Source organism: Oncorhynchus mykiss, unplaced genomic scaffold (genome assembly GCF_013265735.2).
Source record: "Oncorhynchus mykiss isolate Arlee unplaced genomic scaffold, USDA_OmykA_1.1 un_scaffold_212, whole genome shotgun sequence".
NCBI lineage: Eukaryota > Metazoa > Chordata > Actinopteri > Salmoniformes > Salmonidae > Oncorhynchus > Oncorhynchus mykiss.
Window position 1 is genome coordinate 227,659 of NW_023493683.1, and position 17,342 is coordinate 245,000.

The 17,342-nt window shown below is 49.0% G+C and overlaps 1 protein-coding gene across 2 annotated transcripts in view; it reads right to left on the bottom strand.

Annotated features, from left to right (window-relative positions):
• LOC110516074 (structural maintenance of chromosomes protein 2) overlaps nt 1-17,342 on the bottom strand; it is a 45,410-nt gene that overhangs the window by 6,842 nt on the left and 21,226 nt on the right. For both annotated transcript variants that reach the window (XM_036972891.1, XM_036972892.1), the window contains exons 16-23: nt 17,118-17,253; nt 15,439-15,563; nt 12,777-12,841; nt 10,190-10,318; nt 9,715-9,858; nt 7,772-7,846; nt 6,363-6,482; nt 599-799 (exon numbers count right to left, since the gene is read on the bottom strand). In XM_036972891.1, coding sequence (XP_036828786.1) covers nt 599-799; nt 6,363-6,482; nt 7,772-7,846; nt 9,715-9,858; nt 10,190-10,318; nt 12,777-12,841; nt 15,439-15,563; nt 17,118-17,253 — 995 coding nt within the window. The remainder of the gene's footprint in view (nt 1-598; nt 800-6,362; nt 6,483-7,771; nt 7,847-9,714; nt 9,859-10,189; nt 10,319-12,776; nt 12,842-15,438; nt 15,564-17,117; nt 17,254-17,342) is intronic.

The following is a 17,342-nucleotide window of genomic DNA, read 5'->3' on the forward strand; positions in this document are numbered from 1 at the left end:
CCCTAAACTCACCCTCTCCTCAGCCTGACCACACACACCTCCCTAAACTCACCCTCTCCTCAGCCTGACCACACACACCTCCTCAAACTCACCCTCTCTTCAGCCTGACTCAACATGTAACACACACCTCCGTAAACTCACCCTCTCCTCAGCCTGACCACACACACCTCCCCAAACTCACCCTTTCCTCAGCCTGACCACAAACTCACCCTCTCCTCAGCCTGACCACACACACACCTCCCTAAACTCACCCTCTCCTCAGCCTGACCACACACACCTCCCTAAACTCACCCTCTCCTCAGCCTGACCACACACACCTCCTCAAACTCACCCTCTCTTCAGCCTGACTCAACATGTAACACACACCTCCGTAAACTCACCCTCTCCTCAGCCTGACCACACACACCTCCCCAAACTCACCCTCTCCTCAGCCTGACTCTACATGTAACACACACCTCCCCCTCTCCTCAACCTGACTCAACATGTAACACACACCTCCCTAAACTCCCCCTCTCCTCAGCCTGACCACACACACTTCCCCAAACTCACCCTCTCCTCAGCCTGACTCAACATGTAAAACACACCTCCCCAAACTCACCCTCTCCTCAGCCTGACTCAACATGTTCATGGCTCTCTTGTTGACAGATCTCTCCAGTCGTGTCTTGGACTCTTCCAGCTTCCTGAGCCTCTGGCCCGCCTCTTTAGGGTTGTTGACCTTGAAGTCGTATCCCGTGTTGGGCTGGCCGAACAGGCCTCTCTCCTGACTGATCCACTCGTGTTCCTCTAACATACGAGACACCTGGAGAGAGGGATGGAGAGAGGACAGGGAGAGAGATGGATAGAGAGAGGGATGGATAGAGGACAGGGAGAGATGGAGAGAGAGAGCGAGAGATGGATAGAGGACAGCGAGAGAGATGGATAGAGAGGGATGGATAGAGGACAGGGAGAGAGGGATGATAGAGGACAGGGAGAGAGATGGATGGATAGAGGACGGAGAGAGGGATGATAGAGGACAGGGAGAGAGATGGATGGATAGAGGACGGAGAGAGGGATGATAGAGGGATGGATAGAGGACAGGGAGAGAGATGGATGGATAGAGGACGGAGAGAGGGATGATAGAGGGATGGATAGAGGACAGGGAGAGAGATGGATAGAGATGAGGGATGGATAGAGGACAGGGAGAGAGATGGATAGAGAGAGGGATGGATAGAGGACAGGGAGAGAGATGGATAGAGATGAGGGATGGATAGAGGACAGGGAGAGAGATGGATAGAGAGAGCGGAGATGAGAGGGGAGGGGTGGAGAGATAGGAGGGATGAGAGAGAGAGAAAAGATGTTAGTCTGGCTAGCGGTACACGACTCTCACGTTCCTCTAACAGAAGGAACATCTAGTGCTGTGATTTAGTGATCGCTCTCTTCTGAAGAGACAAACAGATCGATCTGGAAACAGACAGAATATGAACAACATAAAGAGATGAAGAGAGAACAGATCAAATGGAGATTAGAAAGCAGAGTTGATCAGTAACCGACTGTCTTTACAGTGTTTGTTGTTGTTGATCAGTAACAGACTGTCTTTACGGTGTTTGTTGTTGTTGATCAGTAACTGACTGTCTTTACAGTGTTTGTTGTTGATCAGTAACCGACTGTCTTTACGGTGTTTGTTGTTGTTGATCAGTAACTGACTGTCTTTACGGTGTTTGTTGTTGTTGATCAGTAACTGACTGTCTTTACGGTGTTTGTTGTTGTTGATCAGTAACTGTACCTTAGCAGCAGCATCCTGACTGTCTTTACGGTGTTTGTTGTTGTTGATCAGTAACTGACTGTCTTTACGGTGTTGTTGTTGTTGATCAGTAACTGTACCTTAGCAGCAGCATCCTGACTGTCTTTACGGTGTTGTTGTTGTTGATCAGTAACTGTACCTTAGCAGCAGCCTCCTGACTGTCTTTACGGTGTTTGTTGATGTTGTTGTTGATCAGTAACTGTACCTTAGCAGCAGCCTCCTGACTGTCTTTACGGTGTTTGTTGTTGTTGATCAGTAACTGACTGTCTTTACAGTGTTTGTTGTTGTTGATCAGTAACTGTACCTTAGCAGCAGCATCCTGACTGTCTTTACGGTGTTTGTTGTTGTTGATCAGTAACTGACTGTCTTTACGGTGTTTGTTGTTGTTGATCAGTAACTGACTGTCTTTACGGTGTTGTTGTTGTTGATCAGTAACTGTACCTTAGCAGCGGCATCCTGACTGTCTTTACGGTGTTTGTTGTTGTTGTTGTTGATCAGTAACTGTACCTTAGCAGCAGCATCCTGACTGTCTTTACGGTGTTGTTGTTGTTGATCAGTAACTGTACCTTAGCAGCGGCATCCTGACTGTCTTTACGGTGTTTGTTGTTGTTGTTGTTGATCAGTAACTGTACCTTAGCAGCAGCCTCCTGACTGTCTTTACGGTGTTTGTTGTTGTTGTTGATGATTAGTAACTGACTGTCTTTACAGTGTTTGTTGTTGTTGATCAGTAACTGACTGTCTTTACGGTGTTTGTTGTTGTTGATCAGTAACTGACTGTCTTTACAGTGTTTGTTGTTGATCAGTAACTGTACCTTAGCAGCAGCCTCCTGACTGTCTTTACGGTGTTTGTTGTTGTTGTTGTTGATTAGTAACTGACTGTCTTTACGGTGTTTGTTGTTGTTGATCAGTAACTGTACCTTAGCAGCAGCCTCCTGACTGTCTTTACGGTGTTTGTTGTTGTTGTTGTTGATCAGTAACTGACTGTCTTTACGGTGTTTGTTGTTGTTGATCAGTAACTGACTGTCTTTACGGTGTTTGTTGTTGTTGATCAGTAACTGACCGTCTTTACGGTGTTTGTTGTTGATCAGTAACTGTACCTTAGCAGCAGCCTCCTGACTGTCTTTACGGTGTTTGTTGTTGTTGTTGTTGATTAGTAACTGACTGTCTTTACGGTGTTTGTTGTTGTTGATCAGTAACTGTACCTTAGCAGCAGCCTCCTGACTGTCTTTACGGTGTTTGTTGTTGTTGTTGTTGATTAGTAACTGACTGTCTTTACGGTGTTTGTTGTTGTTGATCAGTAACTGACTGTCTTTACGGTGTTTGTTGTTGTTGATCAGTAACTGACTGTCTTTACGGTGTTTGTTGTTGTTGATCAGTAACTGACTGTCTTTACGGTGTTTGTTGTTGTTGATCAGTAACTGACCGTCTTTACGGTGTTTGTTGTTGATCAGTAACTGTACCTTAGCAGCAGCCTCCTGACTGTCTTTACGGTGTTTGTTGTTGTTGATCAGTAACTGTACCTTAGCAGCAGCATCCTGACTGTCTTTACGGTGTTTGTTGTTGTTGATCAGTAACTGACTGTCTTTACGGTGTTGTTGTTGTTGATCAGTAACTGTACCTTAGCAGCAGCATCCTGACTGTCTTTACGGTGTTGTTGTTGTTGATCAGTAACTGTACCTTAGCAGCAGCCTCCTGACTGTCTTTACGGTGTTTGTTGATGTTGTTGTTGATCAGTAACTGTACCTTAGCAGCAGCCTCCTGACTGTCTTTACGGTGTTTGTTGTTGTTGATCAGTAACTGACTGTCTTTACAGTGTTTGTTGTTGTTGATCAGTAACTGTACCTTAGCAGCGGCCTCCTGACTGTCTTTACGGTGTTTGTTGTTGTTGATCAGTAACTGACTGTCTTTACGGTGTTTGTTGTTGTTGATCAGTAACTGACTGTCTTTACGGTGTTGTTGTTGTTGTTGTTGATCAGTAACTGTACCTTAGCAGCAGCATCCTGACTGTCTTTACGGTGTTTGTTGTTGTTGATCAGTAACTGACTGTCTTTACGGTGTTTGTTGTTGTTGATCAGTAACTGACTGTCTTTACGGTGTTGTTGTTGTTGATCAGTAACTGTACCTTAGCAGCGGCATCCTGACTGTCTTTACGGTGTTTGTTGTTGTTGTTGTTGATCAGTAACTGTACCTTAGCAGCAGCATCCTGACTGTCTTTACGGTGTTGTTGTTGTTGATCAGTAACTGTACCTTAGCAGCGGCATCCTGACTGTCTTTACGGTGTTTGTTGTTGTTGTTGTTGATCAGTAACTGTACCTTAGCAGCAGCCTCCTGACTGTCTTTACGGTGTTTGTTGTTGTTGTTGATGATTAGTAACTGACTGTCTTTACAGTGTTTGTTGTTGTTGATCAGTAACTGACTGTCTTTACGGTGTTTGTTGTTGTTGATCAGTAACTGACTGTCTTTACAGTGTTTGTTGTTGATCAGTAACTGTACCTTAGCAGCAGCCTCCTGACTGTCTTTACGGTGTTTGTTGTTGTTGTTGTTGATTAGTAACTGACTGTCTTTACGGTGTTTGTTGTTGTTGATCAGTAACTGTACCTTAGCAGCAGCCTCCTGACTGTCTTTACGGTGTTGATCAGTAACTGTACCTTAGCAGCAGCCTCCTGACTGTCTTTACGGTGTTTGTTGTTGTTGTTGTTGATCAGTAACTGACTGTCTTTACGGTGTTTGTTGTTGTTGATCAGTAACTGTACCTTAGCAGCAGCCTCCTGACTGTCTTTACGGTGTTTGTTGTTGATCAGTAACTGTACCTTAGCAGCAGCCTCCTGACTGTCTTTACGGTGTTTGTTGTTGTTGTTGTTGATCAGTAACTGACTGTCTTTACGGTGTTTGTTGTTGTTGATCAGTAACTGACTGTCTTTACGGTGTTTGTTGTTGTTGATCAGTAACTGACTGTCTTTACGGTGTTTGCTGATGTTGATCAGTAACTGTACCTTAGCAGCAGCCTCCTGACTGTCTTTACGGTGTTTGTTGTTGTTGTTGTTGATCAGTAACTGACTGTCTTTACGGTGTTTGTTGTTGTTGATCAGTAACTGTACCTTAGCAGCAGCCTCCTGACTGTCTTTACGGTGTTTGTTGTTGTTGATCAGTAACTGACTGTCTTTACGGTGTTTGTTGTTGTTGATCAGTAACTGTACCTTAGCAGCAGCCTCCTGACTGTCTTTACGGTGTTTGTTGTTGTTGTTGTTGATCAGTAACTGACTGTCTTTACGGTGTTTGTTGTTGTTGATCAGTAACTGTACCTTAGCAGCAGCCTCCTGACTGTCTTTACGGTGTTTGTTGTTGTTGATCAGTAACTGACTGTCTTTACGGTGTTTGTTGTTGTTGATCAGTAACTGACTGTCTTTACGGTGTTTGTTGTTGTTGATTAGTAACTGACTGTCTTTACGGTGTTTGTTGTTGTTGATCAGTAACTGTACCTTAGCAGCAGCCTCCTGACTGTCTTTACGGTGTTTGTTGTTGTTGATCAGTAACCGACTGTCTTTACGGTGTTTGTTGTTGTTGATCAGTAACCGACTGTCTTTACGGTGTTTGCTGATGTTGATCAGTAACCGACTGTCTTTACGGTGTTTGTTGTTGTTGATCAGTAACTGACTGTCTTTACGGTGTTTGTTGTTGTTGATCAGTAACTGACTGTCTTTACGGTGTTTGTTGTTGTTGATCAGTAACTGACTGTCTTTACGGTGTTTGTTGTTGTTGATCAGTAACTGTACCTTAGCAGCAGCCTCCTGACTGTCTTTACGGTGTTTGTTGTTGTTGTTGTTGATTAGTAACTGACTGTCTTTACGGTGTTTGTTGTTGTTGATCAGTAATTGCACCTTAGCAGCAGCCTCCTGACTGTCTTTACGGTGTTTGTTGTTGTTGATCAGTAACTGACTGTCTTTACGGTGTTTGTTGTTGTTGATCAGTAACTGACTGTCTTTACGGTGTTTGTTGTTGTTGATCAGTAACTGACTGTCTTTACGGTGTTTGTTGTTGTTGATTAGTAACTGACTGTCTTTACGGTGTTTGTTGTTGTTGATCAGTAACTGACTGTCTTTACGGTGTTTGTTGATGATCAGTAACTGACTGTCTTTACGGTGTTTGTTGTTGTTGTTGTTGATCAGTAACTGTACCTTAGCAGCGGCCTCCTGACTGTCTTTACGGTGTTTGTTGTTGTTGATCAGTAACTGTACCTTAGCAGCAGCCTCCTGACTGTCTTTACGGTGTTTGTTGTTGTTGATCAGTAACTGACTGTCTTTACGGTGTTTGTTGTTGTTGATCAGTAACTGACTGTCTTTACGGTGTTTGTTGTTGTTGATCAGTAACTGACTGTCTTTACGGTGTTTGTTGTTGTTGATCAGTAACTGACTGTCTTTACGGTGTTGTTGTTGTTGATCAGTAACTGTACCTTAGCAGCAGCCTCCTGACTGTCTTTACGGTGTTTGTTGATCAGTAACTGACTGTCTTTACGGTGTTTGGTGTTGTTGATCAGTAACTGACTGTCTTTACGGTGTTTGGTGTTGTTGATCAGTAATTGTACCTTAGCAGCGGCCTCCTGACTGTCTTTACGGTGTTTGTTGATGTTGTGTTCCAACTCTTTAATCTTCAACTGAGACTCATTGGTTCTCTCTCTCATATGGTTGGCTTCTGTACTTTTACCCTGGAATACACACACACACACACACACACACACACACACACACACACACACACACACACACACACACACACGTTGTTATCAAGGAACATGATATTACATCGTCAAAGTAGCTCATAAGAGTTGGGTAGAACTGAGATATTTTTTACAAAGTGATCTGATCCTAGATCAGAGGTTATAATAATCTCTCATGGACAGATGCACGTAACAACTGATATTGTAGCGTCTCTAGAGCCTCTTTTCTCCCTCCATTTTATCCCCCCCCCCAATTTTCTCAGGTTTTTCTTATTCTGAAAAATCACACTTCAAGTCCATAACAATGTTTAAACCATATCAGGAGACCACTTGAGGTCTGGGTAAAATCTCACGACATGTTCATTTGTTGGTTGTAGATACTATGGATGTAACAGCTCACTGATACGCTTCCAATCCCACGATTCAAACACAGTACAGGGGCAGTACCGTCCGCAGGGAAACCCCATCTATATGTAGAACGCATCGGTCAGACATCGATTTAAAACGTTACGAATCGTCGTCCCACAATTTTTTTGGGTCTGTTGCTCAAATGACTTTCCCCTCTTCCCGGAAACACCTCATATTTTGGGACGGCAGCGTAGCCTAGTGGTTAGAGTGTAGAGGCGGCAGCGTCATTGTAAATAAGAATTTGTTCTTAACTGACTTAAATAAAGGTAAAATAAAAAAATTTGTGACCGAGGCGTCTCCTCCTTCAGTGTGGAACTAAGCTTGTTACTGAGCCGACGGTCAGTGATCTTACAAGTCATTTTCAGGCCCAACAACAATCAGGCAGACGAGTCAGATTTGCACGCTGAACGAGCCCTATAACCATATTCTCTTGCACATCTGAACTCACTTTCAGCATTTAAATACTTAAAAAATGTCTCACGCAAATATTAGGCTTTCTTAGCTGAGTGACAGCTAGGGCTGATCCCATTCCGTTGGTTGATAGGCTGTTGGTCAACAGATTTTAAATGGTGCACAAGACACCCGTCTGATTGGTTCCTGTCTGGGTGGACTGATCCATTGTGGAGGCCACAGTCCATCAGTCTCAGACACCTGTCTGATTGGACTGATCCATTGTGGGGAGGGGGACTTTGCTAATCTCCTTAGTATCTTTTCACCTACATCTCCAGCAAAACTTGATCCAGCATCTGATGCTTTTATGAAGGATTTTAGTTCTGCGTGTCCGAGATGGTTTCCACGACAACATGACGATGATGAGGAGCAGCATGGTAATAACACCAGTACTACTGACAATAATGTAGTGATCATACCTTGATCTCTTTGTCCTGGGCTACGATCACCTCTTTCTGTCTAGTCAACTCCTCCTGGGCCTTACGCACAGACTCCTGGAGAGAGAGAGGGGGAGAGAGGTTGAGGAAGGAGAGAGATGGGAGGGGGGAGGAGGGGAGAGAGGTTGAGGAAGGAGAGAGGGGGGAGAGAGAAGGGGGGGGGGGGAGAGGAGGGGGGGGGGGGAGAGGAGGGGGGGGGGGAGAGAGGAGGGGGGGGGGAGAGAGGAGGGGAGGGGGGGAGAGAGGAGGGGGGGGAGAGAGAGGAGGGGAGGGGGGGAGAGAGAGGAGGGGAGGGGGGGGAGAGAGGAGGGGGGGGAGAGAGAGGAGGGGGGGGGGAGAGAGAGGAGGGGGGGGGGGAGAGAGAGGAGGGGGGGGGGGAGAGAGAGGAGGGGGGGGGGGAGAGAGAGGAGGGGGGGGGGGAGAGAGAGGAGGGGGGGGGGAGAGAGAGGAGGGGGGGGGAGAGAGAGGAGGGGGGGGGGAGAGAGAGGAGGGGGGGGAGAGAGAGGAGGGGGGGGGGAGAGAGAGGAGGGGGGGGAGAGAGAGGAGGGGGGGGGAGAGAGAGGAGGGGGGGGAGAGAGAGGAGGGGGGGGAGAGAGGAGGGGGGGGGAGAGAGGAGGGGGGGAGAGAGAGGAGGGGGGGAGAGAGAGGAGGGGGGGGGGGAGAGAGAGGAGGGGGGGGAGAGAGAGGGGGGGGGAGAGAGAGGAGGGGGGGGGGAGAGAGGAGGGGGGGGAGAGAGAGGGGGGGGGAGAGAGAGGAGGGGGGGGGGGAGAGAGGGGGGGAGAGAGAGGAGGGGGGGGGAGAGAGGAGGGGGGGAGAGAGAGGAGGGGGGGGGGGAGAGAGAGGAGGGGGGGGGGGGAGAGAGGAGGGGGGGGAGAGAGAGGAGGGGGGGGGGGGGAGAGAGAGGAGGGGGGGGGGGAGAGAGGAGGGGGGGGGGGGAGAGAGGAGGGGGGGGGAGAGAGGAGGGGGGGGGGGGAGAGAGGAGGGGGGGGGAGAGAGAGGAGGGGGGGGGGAGAGAGGAGGGGGGGGGAGAGAGGAGGGGGGGAGAGAGGAGGGGGGGGAGAGAGAGGAGGGGGGGGGAGAGAGGAGGGGGGGGAGAGAGGAGGGGGGGGAGAGAGGGGGGGGAGAGAGGGGGGGGGGGAGAGAGGAGGGGGGGGAGAGAGGGGGGGGGGAGAGAGGGGGGGGGGGAGAGAGGAGGGGGGGGAGAGAGGAGGGGGGGGAGAGAGAGGAGGGGGGGGGGGAGAGAGAGGAGGGGGGGGGGTTAAAGGATGTGAAGATAGAGGAGAGTTGTCAGTGATAAAGTATATAAACAAATATAGCTAGTTCATGTCAACAATCCAGACACTCGGGGCCAGGCTAACTGATGAGATGGACACTTGGGGCCGTGCTAACTGATGACGCTGGGCTAACTGATGAGGTGGACACTCGGGCCGGCTAACTGATGAGGTGGACACTCGGGGCCGGCTAACTGATGAGGTGGACACTCGGGCCCGGCTAACTGATGAGGTGGACACTCGGGGCCAGGCTAACTGATGAGGTGGACACTCGGGGCCGGGCTAACCGATGACGCCGGGCTAACTGATGAGGTGGACACTCGGGGCCTGGCTAACTGATGACGCTGGGCTAACTGATGAGGTGGACACTCGGGGCCGGGCTAAATGATGAGGTGGACACTCGGGGCCGGGCTAACTGATGACGCCGGGCTAACTGATGAGGTGGACACTCGGGGCCTGGCTACCTGATGACGCCGGGCTAACTGATGAGGTGGACGGCCGGGCTAACTGATGAGGTGGACACCCGGGCCTGGCTAACTGATGACGCCGGGCTAACTGATGAGGTGGACACCCGGGCCTGGCTAACTGATGACGCTGGGCTAACTGATGAGGTGGAGGACATTTGACAGTAGTGGACCAGGAGGTAAACAGTACCTTGTTCTCTGCCACAGTGGAGGACATGTTGTCTATCTGTTCCTGGATCGTCTTCATGGCTTCGTCTACTGCCAGGATCTGTTGTTCATAGCCAGTCTGCTCCCTCTTCAACTCCTCCAACTCTAGGACCAGGGACTCAGCCTCCTGCACACACACACACACACACACACACACACACACGTCAAAAGTGCAACCCCCTTGTTTGTACACTGTAGAGGGTCTTGAATAATGTTATTGCTGGGGTAATGTAACCCGGGTTACGGCTGGGGTAATGTAACCAGGGTTATTGTGCTGGTGTCTTTGGTTTTGGGGACATTTTTTCACAGAATTAAAGTGTGTGTGTCTGTGTCTGAGTGTGTGTGTGTGTGTGTGTCTGTGTCTCAGTGTGTGTGTGTGTGTGTGTCTGTGTCTCAGTGTGTGTGTGTGTGTGTGTCTGTGTCTCAGTGTGTGTGTGTGTGTGTGTGTGTCTCTCCACCTGTTGTCTCTCCTTCAGTTTCTTACTGAACGCGTCAGCCTTGGTTTTAGCAGAGTTTACTTTCTGTTGAGCAGCTTTCAGTTCCTTCTCCCTCTCTGCCTCTGCATTCTGCATCTTATTCTCCAACACCTGGTGGAGCAAGGAGAGGTTTAACACCATATCAACAGAGCCAGGACAGAGGGTTTAACACCACATCAACAGAGCCAGGACAGAGGGTTTAACACCACATCAACAGAGACAGGACAGAGGGTTTAACACCACATCAACAGAGCCAGGACAGAGGGTTTAACACCACATCAACAGAGACAGGACAGAGGGTTTAACACCACATCAACAGAGCCAGGACAGAGGGTTTAACACCACATCAACAGAGCCAGGAGAGGTTTAACACCACATCAACAGAGCCAGAACAGGGGGTTTAACACCACATCAACAGAGCCAGGACAGGGGGTTTAACACCATATCAACAGAGCCAGGACAGAGGGTTTAACACCACATCAACAGAGCCAGGAGAGGTTTAACACCACATCAACAGAGCCAGAACAGGGGGTTTAACACCACATCAACAGAGCCAAGACAGGGGGTTTAACACCATATCAACAGAGCCAGGACAGAGGGTTTAACACCATATCAACAGAGCCAGGACAGGGCTTTAACACCAGAATCAACAGAGCCAGGACAGAGGGTTTAACACCACATCAACAGAGCCAGGACAGGGGGTTTAACACCACATCAACAGAGCCAGGAGAGGTTTAACACCACATCAACAGAGCCAGGACAGAGGATTAACACCACATCAACAGAGCCAGGAGAGGTTTAACACCACATCAACAGAGCCAGGACAGAGGTTTAACACCACATCAACAGAGACAGGAGAGGTTTAACACCACATCAACAGAGCCAGGACAGAGGTTTAACATCACATCAACAGAGCCAGGAGAGGTTTAACACCACATCAACAGAGCCAGGACAGAGGTTTAACACCATATCAACAGAGCCAGGACAGAGGGTTAACACCACATCAACAGAGCCAGGACAGAGGTTTAACACCATATCAACAGAGCCAGGACAGAGGGTTTAACACCACATCAACAGAGCCAGGACAGAGGTTTAACACCACATCAACAGAGCCAGGACAGAGGGTTTAACACCACATCAACAGAGCCAGGACAGAGGTTTAACATCACATCAACAGAGCCAGGACAGAGGATTAACACCACATCAACAGAGCCAGGACAGAGGTTTAACATCACATCAACAGAGCCAGGACAGAGGTTTAACACCACATCAACAGAGCCAGGACAGAGGTTTAACACCATATCAACAGAGCCAGGACAGAGGGTTTAACACCACATCAACAGAGCCAGGACAGAGGGTTTAACACCACATCACCAGAGCCAGGACAGAGGGTTTAACACCACATCAACAGAGCCAGGACAGAGGGTTTAACACCATATCAACAGAGCCAGAACAGAGGATTAACACCACATCAACAGAGCCAGGACAGAGGATTAACACCACATCAACAGAGCCAGGACAGAGGGTTTAACACCACATCAACAGAGCCAGGACAGAGGGTTTAACACCACATCAACAGAGCCAGGACAGAGGGTTTAACACCACATCAACAGAGCCAGGAGAGGTTTAACATCACATCAACAGAGCCAGGACAGAGGTTTAACACCACATCAACAGAGCCGGGACCAGAGGGTTTAACACCACATCAACAGAGCCAGGACAGAGGATTAACACCACATCAACAGAGCCAGGACAGAGGATTAACACCACATCAACAGAGCCAGGACAGAGGTTTAACACCATATAAACAGAGCCAGGACAGAGGATTAACACCACATCAACAGAGCCAGGAGAGGTTTAACACCACATCAACAGAGCCAGGACAGAGGGTTCCCGAGACCCATTCATATGAGGGGAAAAACAAATGATGCACGGTTAACCAAGTGGCTTCATAAGGGCGCCAGGTGGCCTAGCGGTGAAGAACATGGGGCCAGTAACCGAAAGGACACGGGTTTAAATATCCGAGCCGATGTGCCGCTGAGCAAGGCACTTAAACCAAATTAAACTCTGTAATATATTTATTTTAATTGGGAGGGGAGGAAGGGTAATTAAGTTTGCTAAATGGCATACATTGTCTCAGGGTGGGGTTGCAAAATTCTGGTAGCATGTGATCCTGAATGGAGACCACTGATAGGTCCAGACATGACCCATGTGATCCTGAATGGAGACCCCTGATAGGTCCAGATATGACCCATTGGGATAATAAGTCATGTGATCCTGAAAGGAGACCACTGATAGGTCCAGATATGACCCATTGGGATAATAAGTCATGTGATCCTGAAAGGAGACCACTGATAGGTCCAGATATGACCCATTGGGATAATAAGTCATGTGATCCTGAAAGGAGACCACTGATAGGTCCAGATATGACCCATTGGGATAATAAGTCATGTGATCCTGAAAGGAGACCACTGATAGGTCCAGATATGACCCATTGGGATAATAAGTCATGTGATCCTGAATGGAGACCACTGATAGGTCCAGATATGACCCATGGAGATAAACTGACCTTGTACTTCTCATCTGCCTTCTTCTGGACCTCCTTACTGCTGCGCAGGGTCTCCTCACACTCCTCTGAGAGAGACACACACACACTTAATGTGAGTCATACTGTATTAACAGGAAGTTTAAAATGCAGAAGGATAAAATGTGTTTGTTAGACATGGTGGGATCTGTTCTGTGTTGGTTAAATGTAATTATGTGAGAAACGGGAGGTGGAAACGTCGTTAATGGTGTAAATATGGATACAGTATAATAACCATCACATGGAACTCAACATGGAGTCACGCTGTGACGTGGTGTCTGGTCGTCTACGACTACGACTCAGGATAACATGCAGTTTAATGAGGCTACAGATTAAATAAACGATGATGATGATGAACTTCACAGGATGGTGAAAGTGAAAAGGTGATGAGTTTGATGCTCCTTTCCAATAAATATCGAGGGTCTTATTCTGGTGACATGATGATCTGTCCCCACTGTATCCTGCCAGCTGTTGGCTAGACAGCTGCTCTGTCCCCACTGTATCCTGCCAGCTGTTGGCTAGACAGCTGCTCTGTCCCCACTGTATCCTGCCAGCTATTGGCTAGAGAGCTGATCTGTCCCCACTGTATCCTGCCAGCTATTGGCTAGACAGCTGCTCTGTCCCCACTGTATCCTACCAGCTGTTGGCTAGACAGCTGCTCTGTCCCCACTGTATCCTACCAGCTGTTGGCTAGACAGCTGCTCTGTCCCCACTGTATCCTACCAGCTGTTGGTTAGACAGCTGCTCTGTCCCCACTGTATCCTACCAGCTGTTGGCTAGAGAGCTGCTCTGTCCCCACTGTATCCTACCAGCTGTTGGCTAGAGCTGCTCTGTCCCCACTGTATCCTACCAGCTGTTGGCTAGAGAGCTGCTCTGTCCCCACTGTATCCTACCAGCTGTTGGCTAGAGCTGCTCTGTCCCCACTGTATCCTACCAGCTGTTGGCTAGAGAGCTGCTCTGTCCCCACTGTATCCTACCAGCTGTTGGCTAGACAGCAAGTGGCAAAATCATTTGCTATTTAAAGTAACAGTTTTTGTGAAGAAAAAAAAAAAACTATAAAATCAGCCACTTTGGGTTCATCCTGTTTTAATCTGCACCTGGAGTTATCTTATCTTAACCCCCCGACCCTTGACCTAATTTCCCAGATACCAGGAAGTCTAAGAACCATTGAGGCCTTTGTTCTACTCCTCTCTATCTCAGTTACTGGAACTGGAATACCAGCTGTAGGGTTAAATACCACCCCACTTCCTGTCACTGGAATACCAGCTGTAGGTTTAAATACCACCCCACTTCCTGTCACAGGAATACCAGCTGTAGGTTTAAATACCACCCCACTTCCTGTCACAGGAATGCCAACGATATGTTTAAATACCACCCCACTTCCTGTCCCAGGAATACCAGCTGTAGGGTTAAATACCACCCCACTTCCTGTCACTGGAATACCAGCTGTAGGTTTAAATACCACCTCACTTCCTGTCCCAGGAATACCAGCTGTAGGTTTAAATACCACCTCACTTCCTGTCCCAGGAATACCAGCTGTAGGGTTAAATACCACCCCACTTCCTGTCCCAGGAATACCAGCTGTAGGGTTAAATACCACCCCACTTCCTGTCACTGGAATGCCAGATGTAGGTTTAAATACCACCCCACTTCCTGTCACTGGAATGCCAGCTGTAGGGTTAAATACCACCCCACTTCCTGTCACTGGAATGCCAGCTGTAGGTTTAAATACCACCCCACTTCCTGTCCCAGGAATACCAGCTGTAGGTTTAAATACCACCTCACTTCCTGTCACTGGAATACCAGCTGTAGGTTTAAATACCACCCCACTTCCTTTCCCAGGAATACCAGCTGTAGGTTTAAATACCACCCCACTTCCTGTCACTGGAATGCCAGCTGTAGGTTTAAATACCACCTCACTTCCTGTCACTGGAATACCAGCTGTAGGTTTAAATACCACCTCACTTCCTGTCACTGGAATACCAGCTGTAGGTTTAAATACCACCCCACTTCCTTTCCCAGGAATACCAGCTGTAGGTTTAAATACCACCCCACTTCCTGTCCCAGGAATACCAGCTGTAGGTTTAAATACCACCCCACTTCCTGTCCCAGGAATACCAGCGGTAGGTTTGAATACCACCCCACTTCCTGTCACTGGAATGCCAGCTGTAGGTTTAAATACCACCTCACTTCCTGTCACAGGAATACCAGCTGTAGGTTTAAATACCACCTCACTTCCTGTCACTGGAATACCAGCTGTAGGTTTAAATACCACCCCACTTCCTGTCACAGGAATACCAGCTGTAGGTTTAAATACCACCTCACCAAGTCAATCAATCGTCAGCTTCAAGCTACCTCTAGTAAAACCCATGTCCTCGACACACAGACTAGCTACAGGAAGCTAGAGTGGACACTATAAAACTCAGCATGAGGAGGACACAAATATCTTACTGTTTGTTATTAACTAAATAATTGTTACATTATCCAACAAATAAAAGATAACTACATTCATTTTTTCGCCTCACAGTTCAACTCTTTGGGATCAAGTGTTGTCCCACCTTAAAAAAAATATGTTGAAAAACGTTGTGTGTGTGTGTGAGAGAGAGTGTGAGTGTGTGTGTGTGTGTGTGAGAGAGTGTGTGCTCACCGATGGTCTTCAGTAACATCTTCAGTTCTTCCTGTTGTTTATGGAAGGAGCTCTGATGGAGTTTAACCTGGAGAATATCTAACTCTTCTGTCTTCATGTCTAACTGCTGCTTTAACAAACGATACCTAGAGAGGGGAGAGGAGGGGAGAGAGAGGAGAGAGGAGGGAGAGGGTAGAGGAAGGAGAGGAGAGGGTAGAGAGAGAGGAGAGGGGAGGGTAGAGGGAGAGGGTAGAGGAAGGAGAGGGGAGGGTAGAGAGAGAGGGGAGAGGAGAGGGGAGGGTAGAGGGGAGAGGGTAGAGGAGGGAGAGGAGAGGGTAGAGGAGGGAGAGGGTAGAGGAGGGAGAGGGAAGAGGAGAGAGAGAGGGTAGAGGAGAGAGGAGAGGGTAGAGGAGAAAGAGAGGGTAGAGGAGAAAGAGAGGGTAGAGGAGAAAGAGAGGGTAGAGGAGAAAGAGAGGGTAGAGGAGAAAGAGGAGAGCGAGGGTAGAGGAGGGAGAGAGGGTAGAACAGAGGGTAGAGGAGAAGGTAGAGGAGGGAGAGGGTAGAGGAGAGGGTAGAGGAGGGAGAGAGGAGAGGGTAGAGGAGGGAGAGAGAGTAGGGTAGAGGAGGGAGAGAGGGTAGGGTAGAGGAGGGAGTAGAGGAGGGAGAGGAGAGGGTAGAGGAGGGAGAGGAGAGGGTAGAGGAGGGAGAGGAGAGGGTAGAGGAGGGAGAGGAGAGGGTAGACGAGGGAGAGGAGAGAGAGAGGGTAGAGGAGAGGGTAGAGGAGAGGAGGGAGTAGAGGAGGGAGTAGAGGAGGGAGAGGAGAGGGTAGAGGAGGGAAGAGGAGAGGAGAGGGTAGAGGAGGGAAGAGGAGAGGGTAGAGGAGGGAAGAGGAGAGGGTAGAGGAGGGAAGAGGAGAGGGTAGAGGAGGGAAGAGGAGAGGGTAGAGGGAAGAGGAGGGAAGAGGAGAGGGTAGAGGAGAGGGTAGAGGAGGGAAGAGGAGAGGGTAGAGGAGAGGAGAGGGTAGAGGAGAGGGTAGAGGAGGGAAGAGGAGAGGGTAGAGGAGGGAAGAGGAGAGGGTAGAGGAGGGAAGAGGAGAGGGTAGAGGAGGGAAGAGGAGGGAAGAGGAGAGGGTAGAGGAGGGAAGAGGAGAGGGTAGAGGAGGGAAGAGGAGAGGGTAGAGGAGGGAAGAGGAGGGAAGAGGAGAGGGTAGAGGAGGGAAGAGGAGAGGGTAGAGGAGGGAAGAGGAGAGGGTAGAGGAGGGAAGAGGAGAGGGTAGAGGAGGGAAGAGGAGAGGGTAGAGGAGGGAAGAGGAGGGAAGAGGAGAGGGTAGAGGAGGGAAGAGGAGAGGGTAGAGGAGGGAAGAGGAGAGGGTAGAGGAGGGAAGAGGAGAGGGTAGAGGAGGGAAGAGGAGAGGGTAGAGGAGGGAAGAGGAGAGGGTAGAGGAGGGAAGAGGAGAGGGTAGAGGAGGGAAGAGGAGGGAAGAGGAGAGGGTAGAGGAGGGAAGAGGAGAGGGTAGAGGAGGGAAGAGGAGAGGGTAGAGGAGGGAAGAGGAGAGGGTAGAGGAGGGAAGAGGAGAGGGTAGAGGAGGGAAGAGGAGAGGGTAGAGGAGGGAGAGAGAAGGAATATATAGAGAAATGTTTCAGAAATATTGAATTAGCTGAACTCCTAAAGCTACATAGTAAATGTTTCAGGGCAGCCACCTCTCAGCGGTCCCCTTGAGACCAGACAGTTGTTTGTCCAGGGCCTGTAGCTCCGTCTCCGTGGCTGACAGACTGTCCTGAACCTCTCTCAGCTCCTGGAGACTGGACAACACGGAGGCCGACTGGGAACGGGCTCCTACAGGGAGACGGAGAATAAACACCACATTACAGAGGAGGGAAGGAGAGAGACACACAGACTGGCTCCTACAGGGAGAGATACACACA